Source organism: Haliotis rufescens, unplaced genomic scaffold (genome assembly GCF_023055435.1).
Source record: "Haliotis rufescens isolate VD_foot unplaced genomic scaffold, xgHalRufe1.0.p SCAF_3, whole genome shotgun sequence".
In the NCBI taxonomy this organism is placed as follows: domain Eukaryota; kingdom Metazoa; phylum Mollusca; class Gastropoda; order Lepetellida; family Haliotidae; genus Haliotis; species Haliotis rufescens.
Window position 1 is genome coordinate 19574382 of NW_025964001.1, and position 17450 is coordinate 19591831.

Below are 17450 nucleotides of genomic sequence, written 5' to 3' on the forward strand. Positions count from 1 at the left end.
TAGTTCTGTTAACATCGATTAATTCAGATATTAAAAAAGATGAAATAATTACGCCAATTGTGATGGGAGGTTTTGTGTTGAATGGTCATGCAAATAGCGTAACATCTTCTTTGAGAAAATCACTAAAACATATATAATTAATTTAATAACTTCCCTTTCAAGATTCAACTGGATTGCTCTAGTTGGATCATTTACAGTTAATTGGTTTTTGTCTAAACAGAGTAGTGGGGCTACATTAAATAATCATGGAACATAATCTTGTTATGATCGTAAGCTAATAGGTTGGTCAGGATATTCTACACTAATGAACTTATTGAGAATATTAACCTAATCTCCAGTCAAGCAATTTCCTGATTTGATGGCAATGTACAAGAGATGACATGTGCTGTATTTAATGTAATTGGGCTGGGCATCAGTTGCTGTGTGGAGAACAGTCCTACCATGCAGTGTACATTCAAGCTCACACTAATGATGCCATATTTTTGTTAAGATGGGGGCATGGGTGGCCCAGTTGTCTAAGGCGTCGCGATTCGCTTTGCAGAGTTGCATCCCTTTGGCACACCAGAAACCTATGATTGTGGGTTCGAATCCCGGTTCGCCCCGATTATGTTTCTAGGTTTGTCAGCACCATACCCGTGCTCGTGGGTTTCACCGAAGTGGTAAATGTCTGAGACCTGCATCACTTTGGGCTTTCCTCCCACATTAAGGTTAGACACTCCGCGATAGAACTGGAACACTGTTAAAAGCAGCGTTAAACCCAAATCACTCACTCACTCACTCACTTGTTAAGATGCATAAATAGGATTCAGGAATGATATGAATTCTTATTCAAAAGTAAATATGCTCGATTTTCTTGGCAGAATTTAATATGTGGTATTGATAATTACGGTGGCCCATAAGGGACATGGAGTCTGTTTTTCAATATTTTGATATTTCACTTACTTTTATCATAACCTTTTGCAAATTAACACAATTTGTCATACAAATATGTGATAAATCATGTATAAAAACAACCGAAAACATGGAAAATGTACTTTCAAGAAGCTATTGAATTGCTGAAATATGAAGCGAAAATGTCCTAAAGTAAAATGAAAATGTCCAAAACTAAAATGAAAATACAGAAAAGTATTTCCACAACGGTGATAATATTCCCACCGCGTTGATAATATTTCCACTGCGGTGAAAAGTATTTCCACTGTGGCGATAATATTTACACTGAGGTTCATTTTAGTTTTTGATCTTTTTGTTTTTGTTTTTGAGATTTTCATTTTAGTTTTTGATCTTTTCGCTTCACTTTTCAGCAATTCAATATCACTTTATACATGATTTATCACATATTTGTATGACAAATCGTGTTAATCTGCAAAATGGTGTGATAACAGTAAGTGAAATATCAAAATATTGAAAAACAGACTCCATGTCCCTTATGGGCCACCATAGGTAATGGCTTAATGGTTTGTCAAATAAGTATGATTCAAAGACAGTTTCATTAAAGTGATATTGTGTTATGATTTGGTAAAAATGAAACATTTTGCGCTTGGAAATATTCATTCTTGTGCTACTTTCTTAGATAAATGATAATGTTGCCATTTAAATAGTGTAAAACATAATTAAGGACCTTTTGTATATCACTGATATAGTTTTTTCATCCATTACTGGCTTAGTTCTTAACAGTCATCCTTCTGTGAAAATGCTGCTGTAACATTTTGATCAGAACAAGTTACACAGGGAGTAAGGTAGAGCAAATGAAATGAATTATTGATTTGTGTTGCTATAAATGGATGATATTTCTTGATGAAGTTACTGGGGAGGAAAGAGTGTCAGTCCTTTCTTTGCGAGAAGTGTCATTGTTAAGGATTTCTAATGTTCTATAAATCTGATTAAGATTTTGATGAATGTGCAATAATCTCTTTCCGAAGCCTCCAAAGAGCCAATAATATTTGCAGACATATAAATTCATTTTTGATGAGAATAAATTCTAAATGTTGGAACTGTAATACATGTACATATTAAAATATGCAAGTAAGGAAATCAATATTTAATCATGAAAAATATGATTTAATTGAACATATCTTTAATTCTAGTAAACAGTACAATCATTTAATGCTTTTGAGTTTGTAGAAAAAGGTCAAATTTTGAGAAATCCACAATAATGAGTCTGATATTAGGCTTTAGCTAATATGAACTTCATTGCATCAATTTCAAGCTAACTGAAAATGGTGAACCATGGACCAAGTATTCGCAAGTCACCACCCCTCTGCCGAGTGACTCAAAGGCACATAAAAAACGATCCATTATGGACAATTGGGAAATGGTCAACACCAATAAACTGCGACATTCACAAAGAAAACATAAGCGTAGAGACAGAAACTTGTACAATAGACAGTTTCGGTTGCTTGTATTGGGTGACAGAGATCCTGATGACAATTCTATGAAAAGGGACTGGGAAGTTGGAAAATCACGTAATCAAAGAACCCATGGTCGAAAGGGGACAACCCCTGATTGGCGACAAGACGATCAAATTGCATCTAATGTTCCTCAAAGGGTCTCATCAGAAGAAGGAACCTGCCATTTTGAAGCAGGAGGAAGTTTTGTGGATATGGAAGGTCATCGCTTTCAGGAGGGGAGTGGCGGTGACACACCCGAAATAGACCCTGAGGATTACTCAGACTATGATACAAGTACAGAAATTATTACAACTTTATTGATGTCTGACCCACCATCCACAACCCCTGATGAACCGGAGGAAGAGCCTGACACTTCTAGTGTTACCAAGGTTTTGGTATTCAAGCCAAAAGATAATGAAGTACATACACCATTGTCAAAGAACAGAACTGAAGAGACATCTCGCCACTTCGTTTGGACAAACAGAATGGCTGGACTGTTGAGTACAATTGGACCAACGTCAACTTTCATGGTATTTTATCTTCATATCTGGGCATGAATTGGAGATTGAAGATGTTTTCTGATATATAGAGTCTTTAGTTAGTATTTCTGGTCTTCAAATATTGACAGTGTTTGTATATGAAGGTTCATCTGTCTTTAACGTTTTACATTATATTTGACAGATTTTTATTTATTTCTATCTTTTATTAATTCAATTTAATGCAAGGGGTATATATATATTTACCTGTGTGTTTATGTAACTTGGCAGGAAAGCATGTAGGTGTACAAAGTGTTAACCTTTAGAATGCCAATGTAAAGTAATAATGACTTATGACATTCATGAAGAAACACTAAATATATTAAATTAATAGAAGGAATCCATTATTGATTGACTTTTAATAGTTAAACATTGATTTTGTGTGGTATGCATCTTGCAGACTAAAGGTTAAGATGTAGTCTTTTTGTGGCTTTAGCTGCTTGGTTTTGTGAATTGATGCATGTGCAAAGCTGCGGAGTGATATTCATTTATTTACATTTTGAAACAATTTATGTATATGTATATCTTTATCAATTTTCCAAAGACAGTGTCTTGTTTTAGTGTTTACGAAGATGTTTTGATTTGATTTTTCTGAGCAATATTTGATCAGTCATGAAGCATTTCCATTTTAAGATTAGTTCGTGGACATATTTACAAGGAGGTACAATGGTATCAGTGTAAAACAGGACATTCTGTCCTTGTTTCTCTGTATTGTGGGGGTGAGAATAGTGTAATTTCTAAGTAGCATTATCATTGGGGTGAGATTACTGTAAAATTGTAGCATTATCATTTTGTTCCACTTTCTATCATTCTTAAAGCAAATTTAGTTTTGAAACATTAGTTAGATGAAATTGAAAACTAAGATAAACGTGTTTTTGCATACCATCTATGCCGCTCAAGTTTACTTTGAAATATATGCACATAAATTCGTGCAGCGCAGTATTCATTGCAAATCATTATCCTCTAAATAATTACTGACTTGCCTTAAAACTGTGTATATATGTTTGAAATGAGTATGCCAATAGATTTGCTATGTAACCATGGTAACTGTTAGTAGTAAACATATCCTTCTACATATGAATGTACATTGTGGCACAATATTGGCATGCTAGTGTAATATGCATCTTCAAATAAACTTTTTTCAATTCTTAGTGTGTTAGTTTTCTTTCAGTCTTTGTACGATTTATTCATGGTTGGTGCTCTAGAACCTTTACTGTGAGTGTCTATGGTCTTGTCTTCATGGCACCGTATTTGAATATATGCACCACATGTGAATCAATAGTCATGTTCACTTGCTGTATGTTGATAATATGTATCCCTCATTCTGTACAAAGTAGCAATTCTATAATGAAAAGACAGCATATGTCAAATCAATATGCTTATTTGTGTTTCATGAAGGAAGGAAATTATGCAGATAATTTTAGAATTTACTGTAAACCTACATACATTTCAGAAATGTGCTTTTGTCCATCTTAGATAGAAACACTGACAGTAAATGTTAAGTGATGAAAATATTCATGTTCCGACTACTGCAGGCATATTCGCTACTTGTGATTACTGCATAAGTAATGACTATTTGATTTTTCATCATTTTTGCAAACGGATTTAGACGTAATATTAATTTTCCCATTCCTTTATTCTTCAGCAAATGACACCAAAGCTTGGTGTGACAGATGACATAATATATTTTCTATAATTGTCCCATTTTTTTAATTCAACAGCAAACGACACCAAAGCTTGGTGTGACAGATGACATAATATTTTCTGGAGCTGGCCCTGGCTGTCACAGTGATGACGAGGATGATTGTACCTCAGTGGGCTCCGGCACAGAGGACGACATCATCACTCCAACAATCATCATTAAAACTACACCCGCACCACCTACAACCACTACAAAAAAGTAAGGTTCTCTCTGTCACTTGCCAATTTCTGGAAGTTACTTAAATGTGACAATTGTCTTTCCCTGTTCATCAAATCCCAAACAACTGATGAAGATGCACATGCTTGTTTCATAGGGTGGATGAATACACTTCACCAGGTCTTTGCTTCCCCCAGAATAACCTATAGCAAGATACTAGATCTGTGCCAATAAATTGTAATCAGGAGATATTTTTTTATCTTTAATAAAATTAAAGAATTGAAAAATTGAAATTACAATATTAATTATATGAAAGTGGTAAATTTTTCTGATTGGATATTTTTGCAGCTTATTTTCAGTGTGTAAGTGATTTGTTTGTGGTTCTGGTTTGTCGGAAACTGGAAATGATTTCATATTTTTGAAGCAACAATGGGTCTCTTGTTCTGCCAACTTAAACTAAATGCCTTTCAAATATGTAAAATGTCAATGCCAGTGAATAACCAGTCTCGATTATCTGCTGAAACTGACAGCATTGGGCATAAAGGTCAACATAGTGAGTGAGTGAGTGAGTGAGTATGGTTTTATGCCGCTTTTAGCAATATTCCAGCAATATCATGGCGGGGGACACCAGAAATGGGCTTCCGCATTGTACCCATGTCGGGAATCGAACCCGGGTCTTCGGCGTGACGAGCGAACGTTTTAACCACTAGGCTACCCCGACCGCCCCAGGTCAACATAGTGATGGAAACTATATGTGGCAAAGGGCCTTTAGACCTTCAACATGTGGGTATCAAGTGTTAACTTACCACAAAATCTTGATTGTTTAATACATATGATTAAATAATATCTACTTGCCTTCCTTTTCAGACCAACTTGGAAACCACCATGTGTTGGATCCAAATGTCCCCGGACAGAAGAGGTTATGAGTTCAACATCTAACCGTGGAACAAGCCTTGACCCTGAGGGTAATGACGGTAGCAACACAGGCCTTCATCCAACAGGGGAGACAAGTGGGGGCTCGGTGGCCAACAATGGAGGCGGTACTCCTGTCAACATTGGACTCATCATTGGAATAGCAGCAGGGGTTCTGGTTGCTATTCTCATATTAATATTTGCACTGTACAAATTTCGCAGTCGAGATGAAGGAACATACAAAGTGGATGAAAGTCAGAACTTTTCCTATCTGGAATCTAAAAAGCAACAAGGCAATGGAGCTTTGTTAGGTAAAGGAGAAGAGACTGGCAAAAGAGGGAAGAAGAAAGATGTAAAAGAATGGTATGTCTGAGTGGAGAAACAGTCCCTGATCCTTGCCAACATTCTTGGAGTGGTGAAGAATGTCTTTGAGTTGTGATAAGAAGGATGATGTCATAAAAATGACTTGTCACAGTGTTATCAGATGGTACTTATGTTGGTAGTAGAATCATTCAAGGGAGGATTAATTGGTGGTGGCAGAGTTTTACTGCTCATGCAAAACTCAAGAATTGTAAGACAAGAACTTCATCAACAAATTGAGTGTGAGATACTCAGATTTGTAGTCATGAAGATTGCTTCTTGGAGAAAGTTGACAGAAACAATGCGATTGGATTAATTCTGTTACGACTGCAGCTAATGGAAGGAAATAACTCCATTACAAAAATGACCATAATATGATATATCATTATGTGGGCATACGTGTTCATACTACTTACAAGATACAGATAATTGCTCACATGTATATCAAGGTGCATTGCTGGTGAATAGAAATCAAGGTGGACCTGTTCAGTGTTGAAGGAGAAAGTGATGTGAGTGACTGGTGATAGGACGCTGGCTGGCGAGTTTTGGGAGCAGTTGTCTCCCTTGTTGTATCCTGACTATTCCTCCATGCCATACATGTTGATTGCAAATGTGATCCGAAAAATGAGTGAACGTGGTGCTGAGGTCGTGACCTTCAGGTCATACACATGACCTATCCTTGTTGACTCGTTAACTAATCTGAATCTGCTGTGCGGTGCATTAGTGTACTTGAGAGATTTATGGAAATGTATCTACCTTAATTTGATTATTGTGAAAACACTCTGGGTTGTTACATTGGAAAATATTAAAGTCTCTCGTGCTTTATTGTGTTGTTACTATGTTAAAGTGTTATGACAATTTTGATTTACAGCATCGGTTATTGTGTTAATTTTCAGGTAAAAAGTGTAACATTGTGTCATATGATTAGTAGATCAGCTTTACTTTCTACAAGTTACAAATATAACTAAGCATGCAGCTATATGATATGTTTTGTTTGAAGTTGTAACAACCTTGAGGTGTTTTGCTATAATCTATTCTCAGGTACTCTCAAGGAAATATTCATATTAACAAAGGATGCAAAAACATTTTGCATTATAGATATACCATAACACATTATAGGCAAGAATATTGACTATTTGCACATATCTTATTAACAACTTTTGTTGAATTTTGTTTTTGTTTGATGTTAGTGGTTGATACAACATGTACTCAGAATATACATAAAGTGCTCTGCGGTTCCATTTTATCTACCATCTTGACGACAAAAAATTATTTATGAAAAGAATGATGAAAATACTGATCTAACTGATATAACTCTTTGAATGTCAAATTAATGTCTAGTTTCAACTAAATCAAAATATGTGTTGAATTTTATTTTCTACATACTTTTTTTATATGATCAGTTCTTGCAACTTCCTCTTATATTGTGCTTATTAGTATTGCAAAATATTACTATTGCTGACATTTGAGATACCACATATCATTCTAACCTCAAAAATATGAAGGTTGTTATGTTCCTTCTCATTTTTAGTATATTAAGTATTTGGCCCTTGGTCTATTCTTCAATATTATGAATAGTGCAACTTAGATATGGATCTACACTATGTATTAATTAAGCAATAATGTAAGATACATTGACCAAATTAAAATTTATATTACAAGTCATATTTGAGAGACCATAATGTTCGATGATCATCTTATTGTTTAAATGTTTATTTGAACTATTTTGTTCATCAGTCCACAAATGTTTAAGATAATTGAAAATGTCATTACTTGATTTTGGTTTAGTACTAACATTCACAAGTTAAAACACCAATAATACAAATACTGCATAATTTCTGTGTGAAAGCTTTAATATTAAAGTTGTGTATTTATTTTCATTAAGTATACACAGATATTTACTGTTGAGTGATACTGAGTAATATTCCATTTTTGCTGACAATACAATGCATTCCAAAATGATATTAGTCATTGGATAGAGAATGTGTTGCAAGATGATTTCAGGAATTTGTTTTCCTATATTGTTTCCACCTTTTCCAAAGAATTGAAGTGAACTATAAATGACCAATGTTATGTCAGATGTTTTTAACCACTTTTTTCCTTTTTTGGTTATTTTCAAGGTATCATCTTTTGTTAGGTATTTTATCAAGACATATATACTGACTGATTATTTTACTTTTTTATTGTTGCAAATTAAACTTCAACAATCCATTTCAAACAAAGCAACAATTTATTTTTGGGGTTTAATACCAATTAATGATATTCAGTTTCAGTAAGTTCTTTCCTGTGTGTACAACTAGTTGTGATTTTACAGTGATGAATGCGCCATTCAAAACTGACTGTTTAACAGTATTTGTAAATATCAATGTCACAATTTTTGTCCTTTCATAAACCTCTTTGTCCAATTCCAGTTGTTCCATATTATGTTAGCAGAATGATCTGTAAAATAAAAGCATGTGAACATTGTAGATATGTATGTTTTTTGAAGATGTGAATGTGTTCATGTGCTTCTCGTCTTCATTGTTGCAGCTGTATGCTTGTACAATACAAGTCACCGTTAGATATATGAGTGTGTGAATGCTGGAGCACTGTCTCCATGTCCAGTACCTTTCAAAGCTATATCTACTTCCTAGTTATTATCTTTGGCTTCATGAAACTAAATAAAACTTGTCATTTGTAGTTAGTATCATTTCAATTTAATGCCTTGTAATGTCATTGTTAAAGAAGACTATACTGAATATCGATAAAACACTTTCCGCAGATATATAGGGACATTCTATATGATAGGAACTTTTAAAATTTCCCCATTCTAATTTCTATGTATGTCTTTCAATACATGATGTGTTTTATGATTTCACAGAGGGTTGACATAATACAAATATATCATATACCATTGAATATCTGCTAACAAGACCCCGTTATTGGTTGTATACATAAGACTAAGTGATATTTATTCTTGGTTGTCAGGCTCCAGTTATACAAATGAAACACCTATTTAGGATAACATTGAGTATCTGTTTTAACATGAGGAATGAAATCCCTTTCTTGGGTAGCAGTCTTCACTTTTTCAAGAAAGACTGTCTGCCTGCACTACTTTTGTTCCGAAAGCCTGAGAATCAATTATATTTCATCCTACTACATGTACAAACAAGGAGCTAACAATGTCAGCATTGTATACATAGTGATATATACTGGATCAAATTAACAACTTTTATCCCATATCAGGATAGTGAACAAATAATGTTAACAGTGGTAAATGAAACATAAAAAAAATTATGAATTGAAAATGGTAACATTTGTTGTATGGTAACTTAACAAAATAACGTTATAATATTAGTAATATTAAAAGGCAACTTATGGAACTGATATATCACTAGATGGATTACATTTTAATGACAGATCGTGTACAGTATCAGTTCTCAATGTAACTAGAACATTTTACATTGTATATTGTGTTTTGTATTATACATATACAGTTGAAATAAACGTTTTTGTAAATAAGCAACTGTGCATGCCTTATTGTCTGTTGATAGGAATGTGGGATTGCTGCTTTATAGGGCATATTCAACTTGTGGTCAGGACAATTTTGAAAAATATTGAAAAATGAGAAGAATTTACATTTTTCACCAAAGGATCTTGGTGTGGCAGAATTCTTGGTTAATCTACAGACTGCTGTGTAACTGTTGCCATTAATTATGAATGATGAAAATACACTCTTTGTTGTTTTTGTTCTTTGTGTATGTGGCAGGTGCTGCAGAAATGTTAACTGTGTGAAAAAGATGTTGTTCTCTGCATGTGGTGTTCAGCGTAGACATTGTCATGCATACACTGAAGTTGACTGAAGCTTTATCTTCATTGAAATATATAAATGAGTGAGTATGGCTTTACACCACTATTAGCATTATTTCAGCAATATCAGACAGAAAGGAATACCAGAAATGGGCTTTACAGAATGTACCCATGTGGGGAATCAAACCCGGTTCTACCATGTCTACTGGGGTGATAAGTGAGCACTTTAACCACTAGGCTACCCCAACACCCCTCAAACATAGAGTCAGAAGGAATATGTGCATAGTCAGAAAGAAATGTGAACATTAGGGACTTGTAGTGTAACCATTAGTTATTGTGAATGTTTGTCTATTAAATAATTTATTGATCCACTAAACACAGGTCCAGCTATTCCTGCGGGTACACGGGTCCAATCAGTACCCACCCGACCCGAGAACCCAATATTACCCATCCCAGTCCGAGAAAGAAACTTGCAAGAATCTAAAAGAGTCATTTCCAATAAGGCATTAAATATAGAACAGGATACTGAGCAGTTACTGTTATATATTCCAACAGTTCCAACAATGACCTTGCCACTCTTTTAAGGATGACTAAAATAGTTTGTTATGAGAGGAATACAGTATACAGTGGTAAAGTCTAATGATTTTTTAATGGGTATTGATTCTCCAGCATACCTAATATCAAGCAAGGCTACTCAGTGGAGCTGTATTATACCAGCACCATACAGTGTCCAAGGGTTTCACCAAAGTGGTAAACATCTAAGACCAGCATCACTTCTGTCTTTCCTTCCACATGAAGCTGACACAACATGATGTAACTGGAATACTGTGCAAAGCGACGTTAAACCAAACTCACTCACTCACTCACTATAAGATACAGTGCAGTCTTGTACCTTTTCTCATCTCATTGGGACAAAAACAAGGTGTAACTTTTGCAGAGCACCCATGCAATCACCCTGCCTTCACTTCCTGCAGGTTATGCATTTTTCTGCAGGTGAACAGAGGCACATTCAGTTAGGAGCTCTTTCCTGTTGTGAGGTGAGGTGAGGTGAGGTGAAATCCACTGAAATGGGGTTTAACGTGGCGTCCAAGATTATTGCACTTATATAGCGACGTGCATGTACGTGTGTGTGTTTGTGTGGCTGCTTGTACTAGTCTGGACTGATGCCGATTTATAGTGCTAGCTCAGTGAGATACCATGGCGCAGTTTAACATGAATACCCCACTCAGACACAGTATACTGACTCTGAGCCGACCAGTCCTTGTTTTAGCCCCTTAATGCCGAGCGCCAGACAGGGTAACAACAAGTACCATCTTTTAATGTCTTTTGGTATGACACGGTCGGGGATCGAACCCCGGACCTTCCGCTCTCCGGGCGGACGCTCTACCACTAGACCACGGAGGCGGTCCTTTCCTGTTGTGACATCTGGCAGTGCAACAGTGTGGGACAGGAGACCTAAACACTCTACAATCTGCAACCTGCCATGCTTCACTTCATCTGACTCTGAACGAAGTGTATTGCACTCCGTCAGCTTCTCATTAGATTTTATTGATTCAACAGCTTAGCCTATGTCTATACAAGTAATGACTTTGTTAGGACCTACTTGTAATTAGTAAGTTTCAAGTGCCCTCTCACAGTCACTGTAAATAAGATGGCCACCACTGCTGAAACATTTTTTTATAATATCGAGGTGTAAAGTTAAAGAAACTTCTTTGTCTTGTTATCTAGCTCACCTAGCTCACCTGTCTGAAAGTCAAGTGATTTACACATAAAATATTTGAACAGCAATGCAGACAGCACCCTTTGTTAATATCTGTTGATACTAACCCAGGTGAGCTACAGTGTCATGGCACTATTTATATTCTATTGTTTTCCTGCTAGTAAATAAAAGAGAAAAAAGTGTGTAAAGTGAAAAATGATCTAATAATGTATTTAACCTGAACTACAGATTAATGTTTGATGACTGCAATAAGCCTGACACCTCTCAGGCAGGTGTAATAATCATGCTTCTCCCAGTAAGCAAAAGGCAAAGAGTGATCATTTCACTTTAATAACGGTTTATCTGAGATATTATGACTTGCTGAATGTTGAAGGAAATAACAAAAAAAATGCAGATCAGGAATAAAATCGTTATGTCACTCAATGGAACAGCACATCAATGACCTTGTGACAGGATGCTATTTCTATTTCTGAAGTATTGGCAATATACATCACCTGCTCACAGTGTAAATAACAGCAGCAATGACAGGCTCTATGATCCTATAAAGGACAGATTATTGCAATAACCTGCTTGCAGTGTAAATAACAGCAGCAACATGATCTATGATCCTATCAAGGACAGATTACTGCAATAACCTGCTCACAGTGTAAATAACAGCAGCAATGACATGGTCTATGATACTATCAAGGACAGATTTTTGCAATAACCTGCTCACAGTGTAAATAACAGCAGCAACATGGTCTATGATCCTATCAAGGACAGATTATTGCAATAACCTGCTTGCAGTGTAAATAACAGCAGCAATGACAGGCTCTATGATCCTATCAAGGACAGATTATTGCAATAACCTGCTTGCAGTGTAAATAACAGCAGCAATGACATGGTCTATGATACTATCAAGGACAGATTTTTGCAATAACCTGCTCACAGTGTAAATAACAGCAGCAACATGGTCTATGATCCTATCAAGGACAGATTATTGCAATAACCTGCTCACAGTGTAAATAACAGCAGCAATGACAGGCTCTATGATCCTATCAAGGACAGATCATTGCAATAACCTGTTTGCAGTGTAAATAACAGCAGCAACGACAGGCTCTATGATCCTATCAAGGACAGATCATTGCAATAACCTGTTTGCAGTGTTAATAACAGCAGCAACGACAGGCTCTATGATACTATCAAGGACAGATTATTGCAATAACCTGCTTGCAGTGTAAATAACAGCAGCAACATGGTCTATGATCCTATCAAGGACAGATTATTGCAATAACCTGCTTGCAGTGTAAATAACAGCAGCAACATGGTCTATGATCCTATCAAGGACAGATTATTGCAATAACCTGCTTGCAGTGTAAATAACAGCAGCAATGACATGGTCTATAAACCTATCAAAAACAGATTATTGCAATAACCTGCTTGCAATGTAAATAACAGAAACAACATGGTCTATGATCCTATCAAAAACAGATTATTGCAATAACCTGCTTGCAGTGTAAATAACAGCAGCAACATGGTCTATGGTCCTATCAAGGACATATTATTGCAATAACCTGCTTGCAGTGTAAATAACAGCAGCAACATGGTCTATGGTCCTATCAAGGACATATTATTGCAATAACCTGCTTGCAGTGTAAATAACAGCAGCAACATGGTCTATGATCCTATCAAGGACAGATTATTGCAATAACCTGCTTGCAGTATAAATAACAGCAGCAACATGGTCTATGATCCTATCCAAAACATATTATTGCATTAACCTGCTTGCAGGAGCTCCAACTGAACACATAAAACAGCTACCAAACATCCACAGTTCATCTGCAAGAATTGTAACAGAATCCTGGAAATCCTGTCACATTCCTCGACTTATGTCCCTACATTGGCTTCCAGTCAAGCAGAAGATGTGATATACAGGACCCTACCCTCAAGCCCCAGCTGATATGTGTGAAATAGTGAAAGAGTACGTTCCTTGAAGCCCCCTACTTGCAAGTCACCAGATGTTACTTTAGGTCTCTAAAGTGCAGCTTCGTACATTCGAAAAGGTCTTTCACCTGTAATGCAGCTACCATATTCGACGTAATAAGCGCCCCGCTCTAATAAGCGCCCACGGCGACATTTGCTGATATATTGGCAGTGAACAATCCCAATTAGCACCCCTCACGATTGATCAATGTATGCAAGTCTTATTTATTCGTGTATAATACGTACTCGTGTGTTATATGCACCCTTAATATGCACAGACTTTTCTTTTGTATCATTTTAGGCTGTCAGCATAAATTCACCATCATTCAACTGGGTTTTTTTTCATCAAAATTTTATTCTATTAAGGGCCCCCTATTACTAATTTTGAGAGCTTGGCGCTTATTACGTCGAATACGGTATTCAGTAAAATCCCCTTCCTGTAGATTTAATCAGTTCAAGAAACAGCTAAAGATATACATGTTCCTTTGACATTTAAATATTTATATTTATCCTGGCACACATAGTTGTAAGTTAGCACTATAAAAGTGGCCATATTATTTCTTATTTTTAAACCCGGAGAGCGGAAGGTCCAGGGTTCGATCCCGGGCCGCGTCATACAAAAAGACGTTAAAAGATTGTACTTGTTGTTACCCTGTCTGGCGCTCGGCATTAAGGGGCTAAAACAAGGACTGGTCGGCTCGGAGTCAGTATACTGTGTCTGAGTGGGGTATTCATGTTAAACTGCGGCATGGTATCTCAGTGAGCTAGCACTATAAATCGGCATCAGTCCGGACTAGTACAAGCAGCCACACACACACATACACGTGCATGCACGTCGCTATATAAGTGCAATAATCTTGGACGCGACGTTAAACCCCATTTCACCTCACCTCACCTTATTTTTAAATATTTATAAATTTGTGAAACTTGGAGTACTGACTTGGCAACGTTACTGTTGTGTACCTGGGATAAGAGATGATTTATAAGCAATATGAAGAGTATTTTCTCATTACAAAATCACACCAACCAGCAGATTCTTCCAGCAAAGGGATGTAACTCTGCACAGCAGACACATTAACCACAAGGCCAACACATCACTCCAAGGCTAGAGTGGATTCAGGTGTAAAATATTTGATGATCTAGTGAAGTGGTTGAAAATGAGTGTATACTTTCATCAATGGAAAATGCATTCACCAGTGTTGAACTATGAAGAGGATGTTTCTTTTCATTTTTAACCTTCAAATCTAAAATGCCCCACTTCCTAATAATATTTTTATTCAGTAGTTCCTAACCGGTGAAGATCTGGGAAAGAATAGGTCATCAGCAACCCACGCTTGCCGTATACGGGCAACTATTCTTGTCGTAAGAAGCGACTAACAGGATTGGGTGGTCAGGCTCGCTGACTTGGTTGATGCATGTCAACATATCCCAATTGCGTGGATCGATGAAGTAGTTACAGAAACTTATTTATTACTTGCCTGTGAAGAGAGCACCCGTTTAATAAACATACAGCTGTATTACACATTGTGTAATACCAAAGCCGGTGCTTATGTACTGCGGGAACAAGTTCCACTAACAATCATTGAAAGCTCTAAACATCACTTGGCTTATTCAACGACACTGCGTGAGGAGATGATAGATCACTGAGTGGAGATTATGCACACTCAATGACCCCAGCAACTCCGTTGCTAGGCTGACATCACATGGCATTGTTTCACCGGTGGATCTTGCAACAAAATTTCACAAATCACGTCATAGAGTATTGTGAGATGATTGTAAACTTTGTGGTGCAGGTCCCATTCCACAAGGCGATCGGACTGTAGGTCAACGACAGTCGTAAGTTTCTGTTAAAGTATGTGAGTTACGATAACCTTAGCGCTACGATACCTTTGTGGAACGGACACCTGAATTCTAAAGGTGGGCCGTTGTATGTTATTAAATTAATATGTGCCAACAGTTGAGGTGATGGAAGTATTATTCTGTTAAACTCAATTGGATTACGCTGTGGATCATGTGTCTGCCTATTCATACACGACAGTGACATTCTAAAAAAAATTATAAATGGCAAGTAATAAATAAAATACTAAACTTGCTCCCGTGTAATACCAATTTTATGAAACCTGTGAATAGTTCTGGTATCTGACTCGCTTTCGCTCGTCAAATAGCAGAACAATTCACTCGTATCATAAAATTGGTATTACGTAGTAGCTTTTTTAGTATTCTATATATACCGTATTCGACGTAATAAGCGCCCCGGCAATATTTGCTAATATATTGGCTAGTGAACAATCCCAATTAGCACCCCTTCCGATTGATCAATGTACACAAGACTTATTTATGCACCCTTAATTATGGGCAATTAAATTCTGGAAAAATACATCGGTCGTATATAAACATTTCAGGCTGTCAGCATAAACCACAAAATTTATCTTTCAACTGTTTTTTTTTTTCACTCAAAAAATTTCTAATAAGAGCCCCCTATTTCTAATTTTGAGTGCGCCCTGGGTGCTTATTACGTCGAATATGGTATTTAAAAAAAAAATTTTTTAGACTTTTAATTAAAAAATTATGTTTTAGAAGCTGTTGCTGAAAAATTAGCCAATCTCCATACAAAATTCCAGACCCCCCATCCCAGGATATTAAATGGTCGGCCCCCTTTATTAATATATTTCCTCCTGTGCAGTACCAAGATAAGTAATAAAACATTCCCAAGTAATGCAAGGCAAACATACCAGTAAAATCCTAGAAATTTTTTATATTTGTATACTTATCCTGCATTACTTCTTTATGCATATTACTGCTTGTTCTTGACAGAGAAAAGAGCTGTGTGAAGATCTCTGCTTGAAGAAGTTGTTCCAACAAGCTGAGAGGCCAACCCTATCACACAGCTCACACATGACCAGGGGAAGTGACGTCACGGATCCTCACATTACTCGTCACTTGCTGAGTGAAGACCTGTTTTTGATCTGTAGCATAAATTTGTTCAACGCTTATGTGTTTTGCTTCTTGAGTTTATGCTCTTTGTGCTTGTGTTGTGGATGCGGTTTTTATCTTTTTACATTCTATGTTTTTAACATGTGCATAACTATTTTGACACCTGCTGGCGTTTTCTCAAAAAAGAAAACAATGGTAATCCCAGGTGTCTTGTTGTTTCAAGTAGCCATCTTGAATATTTTTTACGTGGCTATGCGATTATGAACTGGCTTATGTGCTATATTCTTCTTACCTGGTACTGCTCCAGTGCCATCCCTTTACATTAATTACAAGTATGTTGTCTTACGTTTTTCATAATATTTAATTCATAAACCCACGTAGTGGGTAACAAAGTATAGCATACGTAATCGGGCGGGGATGCAGTGTGATTTTACACACGTCATGTATATGTCAGTTGTCTTTACAGACAAAATGAAGAGAAATGATGTGGATAGCCTTTGCAGATTGTTACAGCTTGTCACTTCACTTCATCTTTCTTTTCAACATTTAACAGAGTGGGTTCAGAGTGTGAAACTAAACTAAACTAGGAGTACGTTAATATATTTTTCCCTGTTCTTAAGAGGTACCTGAATATGTTGTCTTATGTTCAGTTTAAGTTACAAGTTTAAAACAAATGTTGGAACATTCTCATTAAAATCATATCTTAGTTCTCCGCTAAGGACCTCTTTGAGGACTAGTCACCTCATAACGACCATTCATCTGACCAATCAGAACATCGCTTACCAGATCGTTACGGGCTGTATGACTGGTCAAGATCATAGTTATCTCTCGCTTCAATGGAATAAACATTTGAAAATGAACAGATTATCCATGGGCCGTGGGAAGTACTGCTTTAGAATCTTAGTCATCTATTAGACATTCCAGAATGTTCTTTTGTGAAGTTATCAAAATTTTAATCAAGAACTTTATCATAGTGTAGTCTTGAATGGAAG

The 17450-nt window shown here is 36.4% G+C and overlaps 1 protein-coding gene across 6 annotated transcripts in view; it reads left to right on the plus strand.

Annotated features, from left to right (window-relative positions):
- LOC124137048 (neurexin-3-like) overlaps window positions 1-9558 on the plus strand; it is a 181742-nt gene extending 172184 nt beyond the window's left edge. For 5 of the 6 annotated variants that reach the window (XM_048403877.1, XM_048403878.1, XM_048403876.1 and 2 more), the window contains 3 exons: window positions 2207-2917; window positions 4645-4823; window positions 5649-9558. In XM_048403877.1, the coding sequence (XP_048259834.1) occupies window positions 2207-2917; window positions 4645-4823; window positions 5649-6066 (1308 nt within the window). In that variant the 3' untranslated portion in view covers window positions 6067-9558. The remainder of the gene's footprint in view (window positions 1-2206; window positions 2918-4644; window positions 4824-5648) is intronic. The other variant, XM_046503152.2, reaches the window with a different exon arrangement.
- The last annotated feature ends 7892 nt before the right edge of the window (window positions 9559-17450 follow it).